The sequence below is a fragment of the Hypomesus nipponensis genome, chromosome 15 (genome assembly GCF_054491055.1).
Source record: "Hypomesus nipponensis isolate SF chromosome 15, ASM5449105v1, whole genome shotgun sequence".
In the NCBI taxonomy this organism is placed as follows: Eukaryota; Metazoa; Chordata; class Actinopteri; order Osmeriformes; family Osmeridae; genus Hypomesus; species Hypomesus nipponensis.
Genome location: NC_140375.1, coordinates 16,072,501 through 16,090,000, shown reverse-complemented (window position 1 = coordinate 16,090,000; position 17,500 = coordinate 16,072,501). Strand labels below are relative to the sequence as shown.

Below are 17,500 nucleotides of genomic sequence, written 5' to 3'. Positions count from 1 at the left end.
CACACAGCCACGCCCAGCAGGACTCCAGCACTGACAGTCCCTGAGCGTAACAGACACACAGCCACGCCCAGCAGGACTCCAGCACTGACAGTCCCTGAGCGTAACAGACCCACAGCCACGCCCAGCAGGACTCCAGCACTGACAGTCCCTGAGCGTAACAGACACACAGCCACGCCCAGCAGGACTCCAGCACTGACAGTCCCTGAGCGTAACAGACACACAGCCACGCCCAGCAGGACTCCAGCACTGACAGTCCCTGAGCGTAACAGACCTACAGCCACGCCCAGCAGGACTCCAGCACTGACAGTCCCTGAGCGTAACAGACCCACAGCCACGCCCAGCAGGACTCCAGCACTGACAGTCCCTGAGCGTAACAGACACACAGCCACGCCCAGCAGGACTCCAGCACTGACAGTCCCTGAGCGTAACAGACACACAGCCACGCCCAGCAGGACTCCAGCACTGACAGTCCCTGAGCGTAACAGACCTACAGCCACGCCCAGCAGGACTCCAGCACTGACAGTCCCTGAGCGTAACAGACACACAGCCACGCCCAGCAGGACTCCAGCACTGACAGTCCCTGAGCGTAACAGACCTACAGGCACGCCCAGCAGGACTCCAGCACTGACAGTCCCTGAGCGTAACAGACACACAGCCACGCCCAGCAGGACTCCAGCACTGACAGTCCCTGAGCGTAACAGACACACAGCCACGCCCAGCAGGACTCCAGCACTGACAGTCCCTGAGCGTAACAGACACACAGCCACGCCCAGCAGGACTCCAGCACTGACAGTCCCTGAGCGTAACAGACACACAGCCACGCCCAGCAGGGCTCCAGCACTGACAGTCCCTGAGCGTAACAGACACACAGCCACGCCCAGCAGGACTCCAGCACTGACAGTCCCTGAGCGTAACAGACACACAGCCACGCCCAGCAGGGCTCCAGCACTGACAGTCCCTGGGAGTAAGAGACACAACAGAGACGCGTGTCTGCTAAACAAAGGTTTGTTCAGAGCTGGACCTTCTCAGACACGTCTAGAATGTGTCTGTGTACGTCTGCAGTCTGGCCCTGACCCCTGACCCGCTGTAGCAGGGGACCGGATGACTCAACAAGCAACAATAGGAGATCTAGCAGTAGAACATGCTGTGATAAACATGCTGGCTCTATGGGCTAGTTTAGAAGGAGGGTTAGGGTTAGAAGAGAGGAGAGAAGAGAAGGAGAAATGAGGAGGTGAATAGTTACACAGGAGGAGGAAGAGGAGGTCATGAAGGTGTATAAAGGTGTATCTTTCTGTTAAGTGAGGTTGAATGGACAGACTGAGCTTGATGTTTAAAGAAATGCGCCGTTCTGTCGTCAGCCTTTGTGAGGAGGACGGTGTCCGGGGCTCCCATTGCTCCCTCTCTATTCTCCTCCACGCTCATTCAGTCCTTTTTCACTTTCCCTCTCAGCACACCATCTATCGTTTTGTCTTCAACCCTTGTTCCCTCACCCCATCTTCCTCCCTATCCTCTCTCTCTCCTTTCTCTTTCTTCACACCTCTGCAATTCTCTTGTGTATCCTCCCTCCCTCCCTCCCTCCCTCCCTCCCTCCCTCCCTCCCTCCCTCCCTCCCTCCCTCCCTCCCTCCCTCCCTCCCTCCCTCCCTCCCTCCCTCCCTCCCTCCCTCCCTCCCTCCCTCCCTCCCTCCCTCCCTCCCTCCCTCCCTCCCTCCCTCCCTCCCTCCCTCCCTCCCTCCCTCCCTCCCTCGCCTCTGACCCAGAGGGCAGTGTTTTGCAGGAATCCAATCCTCTCTCTTTTACAGCTGCTGTTCGGTTTCCATCCTCTTTTGTCACACTGCCGCACACAGAATGTGACCTCGACTCCTCCACCTACACACACACACACACACACACACACTCTCCGCCACTGTGAATGCGCGCGCACACGCGCGCGAGTGTGTGCACCATACCTATCATACCACATCCTGCAAGGAATGACTCCAAAGCTAAATAGACTAAATAAATGTTTATTCAGAATCCTCATAAATACAATCCACAAATACATCCAAATATTAGTAGTAATAAGATGACAAACAAAACAATCCAATTCCAAACATTGTTAGGATCCAGCTTTTTGTCAGTTCAACCTTCGTGTTGATACAAAGCAGAAAGGAAGTAATGAAATGTAGAAAAGTCCAAATCCTAACCCTGGACACTCACACTGTCGACGACAGGAGGAACTGCAGCTGAGTAGTGCGGTTCACAACAAGACACTTCACCTCTCTCCAACATGGCGGCGTGTCACCAGCGTGTCACCAGCGTGTCACCGGCGTGGCGTGTCACTGCTGTTTGAGGAAGAGGGCGGCGCCTGTCTGGATCCACTGGTCGTGATTGGCTCCACAAGGCAGGGTCACCTGGGTCACCACCCTCACCCTCTCTGAGCTGGTGTACACAGGCAGAGAGATACACTCCTCTGGGCTGGGGACGGAACTCTGACACACACACACCCACACACACACACACACACACTGTTAGATAACATACCATAGAGTGTGTGTGTGTGTGTGTGTGTGAAGGGGGGTACCTGTGATACCCAGGCCATGTAGCAGGATGGGACCGCAGACACACTGGGAGAATCATGCTGGTTCTCAGACAGACGCACTCCGTCAAAACTACAGCCCTCCAGCTTCAGACCTCCCACCTAGAGAGGGAGGGAGGGAGGGAGGCGGGGGGAGAGAGGGAGGGAGGGAGGGATGGAGGGAGGGAGGCGGGGGGAGAGAGGGAGGGAGGGAGGGAGGGAGGGATGGAGGGATGGAGGGAGGGAGATATGCATGACAGCAGAGTGATTAGTATGGACTCTAACAGAGTGTACAGCAGGTCTTCAAACTCAGTGACATCACCCTTGGTGACCCCCTCACTTCCCCTCTGGTCAGTCTCACGTTGATGGATGAACAGGACAAAACAGTGGAGACCCCCTCTCAGGACTCTCCCAGTGTGTGTGTGTGTGTGTGTGTGTGTGTGTGTGTGTGTGTGTGTGTGTGTGATGTCATACTAGGTGACTCAGGGATTCCACAGGCGTGTGTTAGACCAGCTGGACAATGAGAGGGAGCCCTGGCATCAGGTCGGCCAAACACACCTCATAAATCACATTCGGGGAGTGTGTGTGTGTGTGTGTCTGTGTGTGTGTGTGTGTGTGAGATCATAGCTCCCTCTCCTCAGTGGAGGTGTTTCAAAGGCGTTTCCCCTCCCTCCCTGCAGCTGTGTTCTCCTAGCCTACCCTCCTCCCCCTCCACTTATCCTCCTTCTCCTTCAACCCCCTCCTCCTAACCTCCCTCACCCCTCCTCCTCCTCCCCCTCCACTTATCCTTCTTCTCCTGCAGCCCCCTCCTCCTATCCCCCTCCACTTATCCTCCTTCTCCTGCAACCCCCTTCTGCTATCCTCCCTCACCCCTCCTCCTCCTCCCTCACTCCTCCTCCTCTTATGCTCCTCCTATCCTCCTCCCTCACTCCTCCTCCTATCCTCCTCCCTCACTCCTCCTCTTGTCCTCCTCCCTCACTCCTCCTCCTCTTGTCCTCCTCCTATCCTCCCTCACTCCTCCTCTTGTCCTCCTATCCTCCTCACCCCTCCTCCTCCTCTTGTCCTCCTCCTATCCTGCCACACCTTCCTCCTCTTTCTCTTCATGCCTCCTTTCATCTGACTCCAGTATTCTCCAGGTCCCCCCTCCTCTCCTGTACTAACAGCATAAGATTGAGACCACATGACCCGGCTCAATACAATCTCACTGTCTTTTGTGACCATGTGAGGGTCTGTGAGACGGTGTGTGTGTGTTTGAGAACAGTGTGGGAATGTGTGTGTTTTGCAATCTTACCTTTACTTGTAATTTGGCCTGGGAGATGGGGGTCTTCCAGGAGGTGAGGAAGGTGAGACTGTCCATGGAGCAGCCCATAGACCTGAGAAAGAGCCGGCATTAACCTGGAGCTCCACTCAATACTCTCTCTGTCTCAGTCTCACACTCTCACACACACACACACACACACACACACACACACACACACACACACACACAGACACACAGGAGGGTGTGTTACCTGGCGGTTTCCTGGCGGAGCGCATTGAGGAAGGTGTCAGGGTGGAAGAGCTCCGACAGGTCCAGGGTATCAGACAGCAGAGTCTGTCTCTCTGCCCGCTCCACCCAACCCTGCAACACACACACACAGTACAGAGATCAGACAGAGAGAAGGCTGCGGACAGCTCTCGTAAAGGGTTCATGTAGAAACATCACCAGGGCATCTCCAATGAGGATAACAGGGGGGAGAATGAGCGCTGTGCTAGTCTGGATGGATCAGAGAGACAGGGGCAGCTGCTGTGGTCGGGCCAAACCACAGCCCTGGGCAGGGCTGCCAAAGCCCCTCTTCTTCACAGTGCTAATATTAACACACCTGGCTGAAGGACTGTGAATGAAACCTCCTTCCCTCTCTCTCTTCTCTCAATCCATCTTTCTGTATAAACACAGCCGGACACACACAGACAGACACACACACAACTGGTGTGGTGGAATTTTTTGATTGAATGTCTGAAATCAGAAGAATTTGTCTTTATCTGTTTATTCTTGAATCAAGGAGGAGCAGTTCCAAAACAGGATCATAAATGATGTCTGAAGTAGAAGGCTCGCTAAAAGTGTCATGATCTGAACACTCTTTTATACAGTCATTCCAGACGGTTACATCATTAGTTCAATAGTTCATGTCTATCAAAAGAGGAACTCTTCAATAACAGAAAGTTAAAAGGGAAATAGGTTGCAGAACTGGATACAGATGCTCAATATTAAAAAACAGAGCTTGAGACAACAGAAGCAGAACTTGTCAGCAAAACCCCCTGGAGTATGGGCAAAACAACCTGGGTCAAACAGTCACATTGTTAGACGTTTGTCAGCAAACGGAAACTTAAGCCATACTGTCTTAGGCTTAAAGGTTATGCTATTTTTACAGAAGTTAAAACCTCAGCAATAATTGTTCTAGGCCAAAGAATATTATAGACATCTTAAAGAATAGTAATTTTCTATTACATCTGACACACACAGCAGCACAAACACAGCCGCACAAACACAGCCAGACTCACACAGCTGGACTCACACAGCTGGACTCACACAGCTGGACTCACACAGCTGGACTCACACAGCTGGACTCACACAGCTGGACTCACACAGCTGGACTCACACAGCTGGACTCACACAGCAACACACACACAGCAACACAAACACAGCTGGACTCACACAGCTGGACACACACAGCAACACAAACACAGCTGGACTCACACAGCTGGACTCACACAGCTGGACTCACACAGCTGGACTCACACAGCTGGACTCACACAGCTGGACTCACACAGCTGGACACACACAGCAACACAAACACAGCTGGACTCACACAGCTGGACACACACAGCAACACAAACACAGCTGGACTCACACAGCTGGACTCACACAGCAACACACACACAGCTGGACTCACACAGCTGGACTCACACAGCAACACAAACACAGCTGGACTCACACAGCTGGACTCACACAGCTGGACTCACACAGCTGGACTCACACAGCAACACACACACAGCTGGACTCACACAGCAACACACACACAGCTGGACTCACACAGCAACACACACACAGCTGGACTCACACAGCTGGACTCACACAGCAACACAAACACAGCAACACACACACAGCAACACAAACACAGCCAGACTCACACAGCAACACACACACAGCAACACACACACAGCAACACACACACAGCTGGACTCACACAGCTGGACTCACACAGCAACACACACACAGCTGGACTCACACAGCCAGACTCACACAGCAACACACACACAGCAACACACACACAGCAACACACACACAGCTGGACTCACACAGCCAGACTCACACAGCCAGACTCACACAGCAACACACACACAGCAACACACACACAGCAACACACACACAGCTGGACTCACACAGCTGGACTCACACAGCTGGACTCACACAGCTGGACTCACACAGCAACACACACACAGCAACACACACACAGCTGGACTCACACAGCTGGACTCACACAGCAACACACACACAGCTGGACTCACACAGCTGGACTCACACAGCAACACACACAGCTGGACACACACAGCTAGACTCACACAGCAACACACACACAGCTGGACTCACACAGCTGGACTCACACAGCTGGACTCACACAGCAACACACACACAGCAACACACACACAGCTGGACTCACACAGCTGGACTCACACAGCAACACACACACAGCTGGACTCACACAGCCAGACTCACACAGCAACACACACACAGCAACACACACACACAGCTGGACTCACACAGCTGGACTTACACAGCAACACACACACAGCAACACACACACAGCTGGACTCACACAGCTGGACTCAAACAGCTGGACTCAAACAGCTGGACTCACACAGCAACACACACACAGCTGGACTCACACAGCTGGACTCACACAGCTGGACTCACACAGCTGGACTCACACAGCTGGACTCACACAGCAACACACACACAGCTGGACTCACACAGCTGGACTCACACAGCTGGACTCACACAGCTGGACTCACACAGCAACACACACACAGCTGGACTCACACAGCTGGACTCACACAGCTGGACTCACACAGCTGGACTCACACAGCAACACACACACAGCTGGACTCACACAGCTGGACTCACACAGCTGGACTCACACAGCTGGACTCACACAGCTGGACTCACACAGCTGGACACACACAGCTGGACTCACACAGCTGGACTCACACAGCAACACACACACAGCAACACAAACACAGCTGGACTCACACAGCTGGACACACACAGCAACACAAACACAGCTGGACTCACACAGCTGGACTCACACAGCAACACACACACAGCTGGACTCACACAGCTGGACTCACACAGCAACACAAACACAGCTGGACTCACACAGCTGGACTCACACAGCTGGACTCACACAGCAACACACACACAGCTGGACTCACACAGCAACACACACACAGCTGGACTCACACAGCAACACACACACAGCTGGACTCACACAGCTGGACTCACACAGCAACACAAACACAGCAACACACACACAGCAACACAAACACAGCCAGACTCACACAGCAACACACACACAGCAACACACACACAGCAACACACACACAGCTGGACTCACACAGCTGGACTCACACAGCAACACACACACAGCTGGACTCACACAGCCAGACTCACACAGCAACACACACACAGCAACACACACACAGCAACACACACACAGCTGGACTCACACAGCCAGACTCACACAGCCAGACTCACACAGCAACACACACACAGCAACACACACACAGCAACACACACACAGCTGGACTCACACAGCTGGACTCACACAGCTGGACTCACACAGCTGGACTCACACAGCAACACACACACAGCAACACACACACAGCTGGACTCACACAGCTGGACTCACACAGCAACACACACACAGCTGGACTCACACAGCTGGACTCACACAGCAACACACACAGCTGGACACACACAGCTGGACTCACACAGCAACACAAACACAGCCAGACTCACACAGCAACACACACACAGCAACACACACACAGCTGGACTCACACAGCTGGACTCACACAGCAACACACACACAGCTGGACTCACACAGCCAGACTCACACAGCAACACACACACAGCAACACACACACACAGCTGGACTCACACAGCTGGACTTACACAGCAACACACACACAGCAACACACACACAGCTGGACTCACACAGCTGGACTCAAACAGCTGGACTCAAACAGCTGGACTCACACAGCAACACACACACAGCTGGACTCACACAGCTGGACTCACACAGCTGGACTCACACAGCTGGACTCACACAGCTGGACTCACACAGCAACACACACACAGCTGGACTCACACAGCTGGACTCACACAGCTGGACTCACACAGCTGGACTCACACAGCAACACACACACAGCTGGACTCACACAGCTGGACTCACACAGCTGGACTCACACAGCTGGACTCACACAGCAACACACACACAGCTGGACTCACACAGCTGGACTCACACAGCTGGACTCACACAGCTGGACTCACACAGCAACACACACACAGCTGGACTCACACAGCAACACACACACAGCTGGACTCACACAGCTGGACTCACACAGCTGGACTCACACAGCTGGACTCACACAGCTGGACTCACACAGCAACACACACACAGCTGGACTCACACAGCAACACACACACAGCTGGACTCACACAGCTGGACTCACACAGCTGGACTCACACAGCTGGACTCACACAGCTGGACTCACACAGCTGGACTCACACAGCAACACACACACAGCTGGACTCACACAGCAACACACACACAGCTGGACTCACACAGCTGGACTCACACAGCTGGACTCACACAGCTGGACTCACACAGCAACACACACACAGCTGGACTCACACAGCTGGACTCACACAGCTGGACTCACACAGCTGGACTCACACAGCAACACACACACAGCTGGACTCACACAGCTGGACTCACACAGCTGGACTCACACAGCAACACACACACAGCTGGACTCACACAGCAACACACACACAGCTGGACTCACACAGCAACACACACACAGCTGGACTCACACAGCAACACACACACAGCTGGACTCACACAACCTGAGAAGGTGCTACACTGTCCTCAGGAATGAAAGTAGATGCATGTTTTAAGAAAAAAAAAACCTGACCGTAACTCAACCAGACCAGGACCTGACCGTAACTCAACCAGACCAGGACCTGACCATAACTCAACCAGACCAGGACCTGACCATAACTCAATCAGACCAGGACCTGACCGTAACTCAATCAGACCAGGACCTGACCGTAACTCAACCAGACCAGGACTTGACCGTAACTCAACCAGACCAGGACCTGACCGTAACTCAACCAGACCAGGACCTGACCGTAACTCAACCAGACCAGGACCTGACCATAACTCAATCAGACCAGGACCTGACCGTAACTCAATCAGACCAGGACCTGACCGTAACTCAACCAGACCAGGACCTGACCATAACTCAACCAGACCAGGACCTGACCATAACTCAATCAGACCAGGACCTGACCGTAACTCAATCAGACCAGGACCTGACCGTAACTCAATCAGACCAGGACCTGACCGTAACTCAACCAGACCAGGACTTGACCGTAACTCAACCAGACCAGGACCTGACCATAACTCAACCAGACCAGGACCTGACCATAACTCAATCAGACTAGGACCTGACCGTAACTCAATCAGACCAGGACCTGACCATAACTCAATCAGACCAGGACCTGACCGTAACTCAACCAGACCAGGACCTGACCGTAACTCAACCAGACCAGGACCTGACCGTAACTCAACCAGACCAGGACCTGACCGTAACTCAACCAGACCAGGACCTGACCATAACTCAACCAGACCAGGACCTGACCATAACTCAATCAGACCAGGACCTGACCGTAACTCAACCAGACCAGGACCTGACCGTACCTCAACCAGACCAGGACCTGACCGTAACTCAACCAGACCAGGACCTGACCATAACTCAACCAGACCAGGACCTGACCGTAACTCAACCAGACCAGGACCTGACCATAACTCAACCCTGCACAGCTAAGCAGTTATCACCCAGACTAGCTCCAGTAGGTCTGACTCATCTATCAGCTTTACTCAGCTGAAAAGTCTCCTGACATGAGAGGAAACTGAGCTGCATTTGAGGTCAGTTCAAAAACATGCTTACAAAATACAGCCAGAATGAGCAAACATCGGATGTAATCTCTGTAATAAATTGATTCGTTTTAAGCCTGTGGTCTATCTCAATTGGCTGACAAATAGATTTGGACGCTTTCCCCTAAGACAAATGCACCGCTCCGTCTTCCAGACGCGTGCAACACACACACACCCACGTCTCCGGGGGCATGAATAATGCAGTGGAAGGGTGTGTGCTGGTTAGTATTCCCTGCTCGTGTGTCTCAAGGTCGGTTTGTCTGCCCGGCTGTCCGGTTAGCCCTCTAATCCTTCTAATTCAGCACATCTTTCTGCCTTTATTGGTCCTATTAGCTTAGAGGAACAACTAATGGTTGGACCTCATTACCGGCCTATGGAGAAGACGAGCTTGCAAGGCTGACACACACACACTGTACACATGAACACGCACACAGTGTATACATGAACACACACACACACACACACACACACACACACACACACACACACACTGTACACACACACTGTACACACACACACACAGTACACATGAACACACACACACTGTACACATGAACACGCACACAGTGTATACATCAACACACACACACACACACACACACTGTACACACACACACACACTGTACACATGAACACACACACACTGTACACATGAACACACACACACAGTACACATGAACACACACAGATTGTGCAGAAACACCCCCAGAAGCAGATGTGAAAGGAAAAGCAGGATATCAGCCCTCATTTACCTACAGCTCACACTGGCCCTCCACATCAAATGAGTGTGTGTGTGTTGGGATGTGTGTGTGTGTTGGTATGTGTGTGTGCGTGTGTGTGTGTGTGTGTGTTGGGATGTGTGTGCGTGTGTGTGTGTGTGTGTGTGTTGGGATGTGTGTGCGCGTGTGTGTGTGTGTGTGTGTTGGGATGTGTGTGTGTGTTGGTATGTGTGTGTGCGTGTGTGTGTGTGTGTGTGTTGGGATGTGTGTGTGCGTGTGTGTGTGTGTGTGTTGGGATGTGTGTGCGTTTACCTGTATGGCCAGAGCTCGTGCCAGAACAGCCCTCAGGTACTGCATGGGGTCCTCTGGACCCTCCCACTTATTCTGCCAGCTTACTGGACACTGCATAGAGAGAGAGATAGAGAGAGATAGAGAGACAGAGACAGGGAGACAGAGATAGAGATTGAGAGAAGAGAGAGACATAGACAGAGAGAGAGAGAGAGAGAGAGAGAGAAAGAGAGAGACATAGACAGAGAGAGAGAGACATAGACATAGACAGAGAGAGAGAGACATAGACATAGAAAGAGAGAGAGAGAGGTGGTTAGATAGTTGTATGTGTGTGTTCCTAGACTAAATGAAGGCTTCACTCAGGAGACAGCTGTAAGTCCCACAGCAGGTTAGGAGGAGTCATCCTTATTCCCTATGCTATTAGAGAGAGATCAAAGCCCTGGCCCTGAAGACACGCACACACTCGCTCTCTCTTTGTGTCTCTCGTTCTCTCTCTCTAGTTCTCTCACACACACACACACACACACACACACACACACACACACATACAGAGTGAGAGATGGAGGCTGGTGTTTTGTGGGGGCTTAAAGGTCTTAGCAGAGCTAAAAGGCTGTCAGTCTCTGAGCTGCAGCAGAATCTTCCAGCCCAAACCAGCACTGCCCTGTATATCCCCACACTAGCCCCTGTAGCCCTGTCTATCCCCACACTAGCCCCTGTAGCCCTGTCTATCCCCACACTAGCCCCTGTAGCCCTGTCTATCCCCACACTAGCCCCTGTAGCCCTGTCTATCCCCACAGTAGCCCCTGAAGCCCTGTCTATCCCCACACTAGCCCCTGTAGCCCTGTCTATCCCCACACTAGCCCCTGTAGCCCTGTCTATCCCCACACTAGCCCCTGTAGCCCTGTCTATCCCCACACTAGCCCCTGTAGCCCTGTATATCCCCACACTAGCCCCCCTAGATCTGTCTGGTGCAGTCTAGCCCCCCCCCCCCCCCCCCCCCCCCCCCCGGTCTCTCCAGACTCCTCCTCACCCTCCCAGTCCAGCGGGGCCGTGAGAAGCAGCTCTTTAATTAGCAAGTAAATAAGAGTCTGTGTTTGAGTGTGAAGACAAGCTGCTTCACCCACAGCTGGCTACTGGAGGGTCCTGAAAGGTACGTGGAGAGAGGGAGGAAGAGGGGTTGATAATATAAGAAGAGGGAGAGAGAAGAGAGACAGATGTAAATAGAGGGATGAGTGCACTTTAGGCTGCTAGAGTCATGGATGGAGAGGCAGAAAATGTGTCACTTTGTGTCTCTCTGTATCTCTCTCTCTGTATCTCTCTCTCTGTATCTCTCTCTCTGTCTCTCTCCTCCTCTTCCCCTCTCATATCTCTCCTCCTCTCCAGTCCTCATATCTCTCCTCTCCACTCCTTGTCTCCTTATCCCAGCCTGCAGACACACAGGTGGGGAGACTGCCTTCCAAATACCTGCCAGACAACTGCTACAGGAGTCTGGATGAGCATGGTGTGTTCGTGTGTCTGCGTGTGTCTGCGTGTGTGCCGTGTGTGTGTGTGCCGTGTGTGTGCCGTGTGTTTGTGCCGTGTGTGTGTGTGTGTGCCGTGTGTGTGTGTGCCGTTTGTGTGTGTGCGTGTGTGTGCCGTGTGTGTGTGTGTGTGCTTCAGGACTGAAACCAGAAGCTCCGGCACCAAGTCCTGCAAGAGTAACTGAGCTCCTCCAATCAGAGAAGAACATTTAATTAATCTGGCATCCAATCAGAGCCTGGAGCCAGAGTAGGAGTGTCTGCCAGGGGCCCAATCAGCTGTGGGAGTAGGCCAGTGAGGGGATCTAAGACTTAGAGAGGAGAGGAGGTGGAGAAGCAGATGAAACAGAATGACATGCTCTGATGCCATGCCTAGGGGAGATCCCATCTCTTTGTCTCAGAACCACACCACGCTAATGGGCTCACAGAGCCAGAGCAGAGCAGAGGGGGGGGCCGGTCACTAAACTGGATCTGGAGGATCTCAGGGGTACTGGAGGGGGGGGGGGGGGGGACACACACACACACACACACACAAGTATTGGTGCGGCTGTACAAAAAAAAAGGTTCTAAAGGTTTGAAAAGTATTGAAAATAAAAAAGATAAGAGTTTCTAAAGTTGACAAATAGTTTCGAAAGAAAAAAAAGGTTTAGAAAATAGTGCTCAGGGAAGAACAGTGATCTCAAAACCTTGCTGAGAGGTGATAACCATCCATGTTAAATACTGAGGATTCAACCTTTATCAATATCTTATAGGAAATGTCAAACTTGGAAATATGCTGTGCTTTCCCCTTGGTTAAACTCTGGTAACCGATTATAAGATAAAGACATAGCGCTTGCACACACACGCACGCGCGCGCACGCGCACACACACACACACACACACACACACACACACACACACACACACAGGGTACCTCCTGGTTGAGTAGGGCCGTGGCCAGGGTGTGCACGTCCGCCGTCAGCAGGGACGTCCCCCTGATGACCTTGCTCAGAGCCGCCAGGGATTGGTGGATCCCCTGGACCAATCGGATGGCGTTGAACTGCTCCAGGACAATGAAGGACAGGACAGGTGACCCTTCACCCTCAGTGGGCGGAGCCACCTTCTGGTGAATGAGAGTTGAGCCCTGAGAGAAGAAAAAGGGGGAGATTATTATTATAGACATTATTTTAATCAACACAAACCATATCCATTGAAATGCATAAAGCGTTTTGGTCCCAGTCTGAATATGAAAAGAAACTGGAGTCCATCCAAACAGGAGACACTCCTCTGTCTAGTATGCCATGCCGTGACAGCCCAAGAACACACTGGTGCTTAAATACACACACACACACACACACACACACACACACGCGCAAAACCGCACAATACATTATCTCCCTGTCTCTCTCACACAAGCTGACTGTGTGCAGGCCCTGAGTGGATCTCAAACAAAACACAAACAAAAGACAGCCAACAAACTTGGCAGAAATTCCATTCTCCCCAAACACACACACACACACACACACACACAATAGGTGGAGAATTCAATTAGCCTAAACACAGATGGTTTTAACACTCATAGGCACATCTACACCTCCCCTCACTCTCTCACACTCCCTCCCAAGCAAACAGAACACTGTCTTCGCCTCATCCGTTTCTCCTCGGAGAGAGAGACAGAGACAAGCAGAAGAAAAGGGAGAATTCAATTAGCTCAAACACGAGTCTCCGGTGAATTGCGATCACACTTTGGCTTCTTTCTTTCCCAGACAATGGCCCAAACAGGTGTGCTGATGCCAGGGTTACGGCAGCCCTGGAGGGCTCGGTTACATAATGGATGTTACCTAGATATGACAAGGGACCTGCAGTAAATCAATACACACACACTTAAACACATACACACACACACAAACACACTTTAGTACTTGTCTGTGAAGGCTGGTTTTGGTGTAATAGGACAGAGCTGGGTGTTAGTGTAGAGGGATTACTGCGTGCCGTGTTTCAGCTTGTATCTCAGAAGTGCTGTCTCAGTAGTGCGGGAAGCGAGTGATGATGACAGGAGAAGCGAGTGTTCCTTTAGCAGGAGACTCTCACTCTGCCCAGAACAGAAAGCCTGGGAATACTCCAGAATGTACTAGAAGAGGAATCTCACCATGCACCCTTTGTTTACACCGCTACAAAATCAAACACTGTGAGAAGACGCACGCTCACAGTGTGGTCGAGGGAGAGAGAGGATGGAAGAGAGAGAGCAAGAGTAAAAAATGACTACATTATTTAATACACGTTCCCATTATTGAAGAGGTCCTGGTTTCTAAGCAACCACACCCCCCTCCTGAAAGAGGGAGGGTGAGCAAGGAATAGAGAGGGATGGAGAGAGAGAGGGATGGAGAGAGAGGGATGGAGAGAGAGAGGGATGGAGAGAGAGAGATGGAGAGAGAGAGATGGAGAGAGGGATGGAGAGGTCAGTGGGTGGAGAGAGGGATGAAGAGAGAGAGGGATGGAGAGAGAGAGGGATGGAGAGAGAGAGGGATGGAGAGAGAAGGATGGAGAGAGAGAGGGATGGAGAGAGATAGGGATGGAGAGAGAGAGGGATGGAGAGGTGAGTGAGTGGAGTGCAGGTAGACTCACCTGGTTAAGTTTCTTCCAGAGGTTGAGGACAGGCGAGAGCCCATTAGACCAGATCTCCCTATCGAACTTTGACCCCGCCGCCACGGAGCGACTCAGGATCCGCAGCTGGGAGATCACCTGTCAATCAGCACAGAGACGTTAGCTCCACCAATCAGCACACAGAGACGTTAGCTCCACCAATCAGCACACAGAGACGTTAGCTCCACCAATCAGCACACAGAGACGTTAGCTCCACCAATCAGCACACAGAGACGTTAGCTCCACCAATCAGCACACAGAGACGTAAGCTCCACCAATCAGCACACAGAGACGTTAGCTCCACCAATCCCAGCTGACGATACTCTGACACAGCAGTACTACTGCACATGCTCAGACCCCACAGACAGATTGGGTCCACGTCCAGTGTTAAAGTCTGAAATCTATCTGTCAGAACATTAGGCTGGATATGAAGACAGCCACCAGAGTGTACGTATTGGTACTGGGTGTGTTGTGTGTGTGTGTGTGTGTGTGTTTGCTGTTCAGGGAAAGAGGGAGGTTTTAAGAGATCCCAAACATACTGTTAACTGTCCTGTAACTACGCTTCATCAGCCCTGCAGAGAAGGAAGGAGAAAGAGACAGAGAGAGAGACGGACAGAGAGAGAGAGACGGACAGAGAAAGAGAGAGAGCGGGGGGGGGGGGGATGTATCCTCAGAGTGTCAGGTCAATCCCACTAACCTGCAGCCTGAGTGGAGGTCTCCCAGGCCCATTCCCAGAAAATGGGGTAAGACCTCCCCTGTGTCCCCTCTCTGTCTCTCTCACACACACACAATTGCCGCAGGCAATGTACTTTAAGTAAGAATGTAGGTGTGCGTGTGTAAGTCAGAGTGTGTGCGTGTGTATGCAAGTTTTTATGTCTGATTGTGAGTGTGTGTTTTGTAAGTGAGTGTGTGCTTAGGAGTAAGTATGTGTGTGTGTGTGTGTGTGTGACTAGTTAGGCCCCACACCTCCCTGGGTGTGACAGGAGTCCACAGGGGCTGGAGGAGGGACAGGAGGGCAGCAGGAGGGGGAGCAGGAGGGGAGCAGGAGGGGAGCAGGAGGGGAGCAGACTGACAGTGACAAAGTACACCAGGGACCGAGGGAGAGAGAAAGAGAGAGAGAGAGAGAGAGAGAGAGAGAGAGGGCGGAAGAGGGGGGGAGAGACAGAGAGAGGGAGGAAGACAGAGCGAGAAAAGGAGCATGATATGCATACAGTAATACCAGAAGTACCCAGACACACAATCACACACCTTGACTCAATCTTTACTAAATAGGTAATCCCATATGTCACACACGCACACACACACACTCTGCAGTGCGCTGTCTGCTCGCTCCTGTTCAGGATAGTGAGTGAGTGAGTATGGCTCCGTGCCCCCCCCCCCCCCCCCCCCACACACACACACACACACACACACACACACACACACACACACACACACACACACACACACACACACACACACACACACACACACACACACACACACACGTTATGATGCCAGTGTGCTGCCTCCTCTGTGCTCACAATGCTGCTCCTCAATCCAAATACCAGATTGAGCTTTTGTCTGATTGTCTGTTGTAGCTGGGCCCACAGACAGAACCAGAAGGGAAGATATAACCAGAACCAGACAAGGCAAACAAACAAACAGGCAGACTTCAAAAGAAAGACAACAGACACACACTCTCTAACACACACGCACACAGACACACACTCTCTAACACACACGCACACAGACACACACTCTCGAACACACACGCACACAGACACACACTCTCTAACACACACAGACACACACTCTCTAACACACACGCACACAGACACACAGACAGACTGGAAGGGTCTAGCGCCCATCGTCCATCATGTCTGACAGGGAGCCTCTAATAACGTTCCACCTCAAAGCTCTTAACTACTGTCACTGCCCCCGAGCACACACACACACACGCCCACACATACACACACGTGAACACGCACACACTCCACCTCTGCCTCCCAACGTCTGACAGAGCTCCCAGAAGGTGTGTGAGCCGTTGTTATCTGAGAGCTGCAGGCTGGGCAGGTACTCAATCAACCCCATCCCTTCAAAGTATGTGTGTGTGTGTGGGTGTGGGGGGGGAACACGACTCTTCACTTCTCTCACAAACACAGGTACAAACTAAAGACACAACCCCCCCCCCCCCACACACACACACACACACACGGGCATACATACACACACGTGTACACACACACACACATTCTGGCTTTAAGAATGTCAGTTTTATTCCAGTTCAGATGGTTTCTGTGGGTTACATCAGCCACAACCGCCCCATTGTCAGGTCAAGCTATGAGCAACACGTACACACACTCCTATCCACTGGTTTATTTATTGAGTGTTACAATCTTTCCCACAATGCCGTGTTTGTAGACAAGGGTAGTGCTCCAATCACAGCGTGACCTCAGAGTCACGGCAGGCTGTAGACCCGCCACTAGGTGCCCAATCAGCTTCTAGGCTGATAAAGTGTCTACAGCTGGGGCTAATCACCTGTTGCAGAGCA

General features: G+C 52.1%; 1 protein-coding gene across 1 annotated transcript in view; it reads right to left on the bottom strand.

The window, feature by feature from the left end:
* Positions 1-1,989: 1,989 nt before the first annotated feature.
* dync2h1 (dynein cytoplasmic 2 heavy chain 1) overlaps positions 1,990-17,500 on the bottom strand; it is an 88,911-nt gene continuing 73,400 nt past the window's right edge. Inside the window, 7 exon segments of the mRNA XM_084673813.1 lie at positions 1,990-2,470; positions 2,563-2,679; positions 3,848-3,929; positions 4,068-4,177; positions 10,853-10,942; positions 13,259-13,468; positions 14,950-15,066. Coding sequence (XP_084529939.1) covers positions 2,318-2,470; positions 2,563-2,679; positions 3,848-3,929; positions 4,068-4,177; positions 10,853-10,942; positions 13,259-13,468; positions 14,950-15,066 — 879 coding nt within the window. The 3' untranslated portion in view covers positions 1,990-2,317.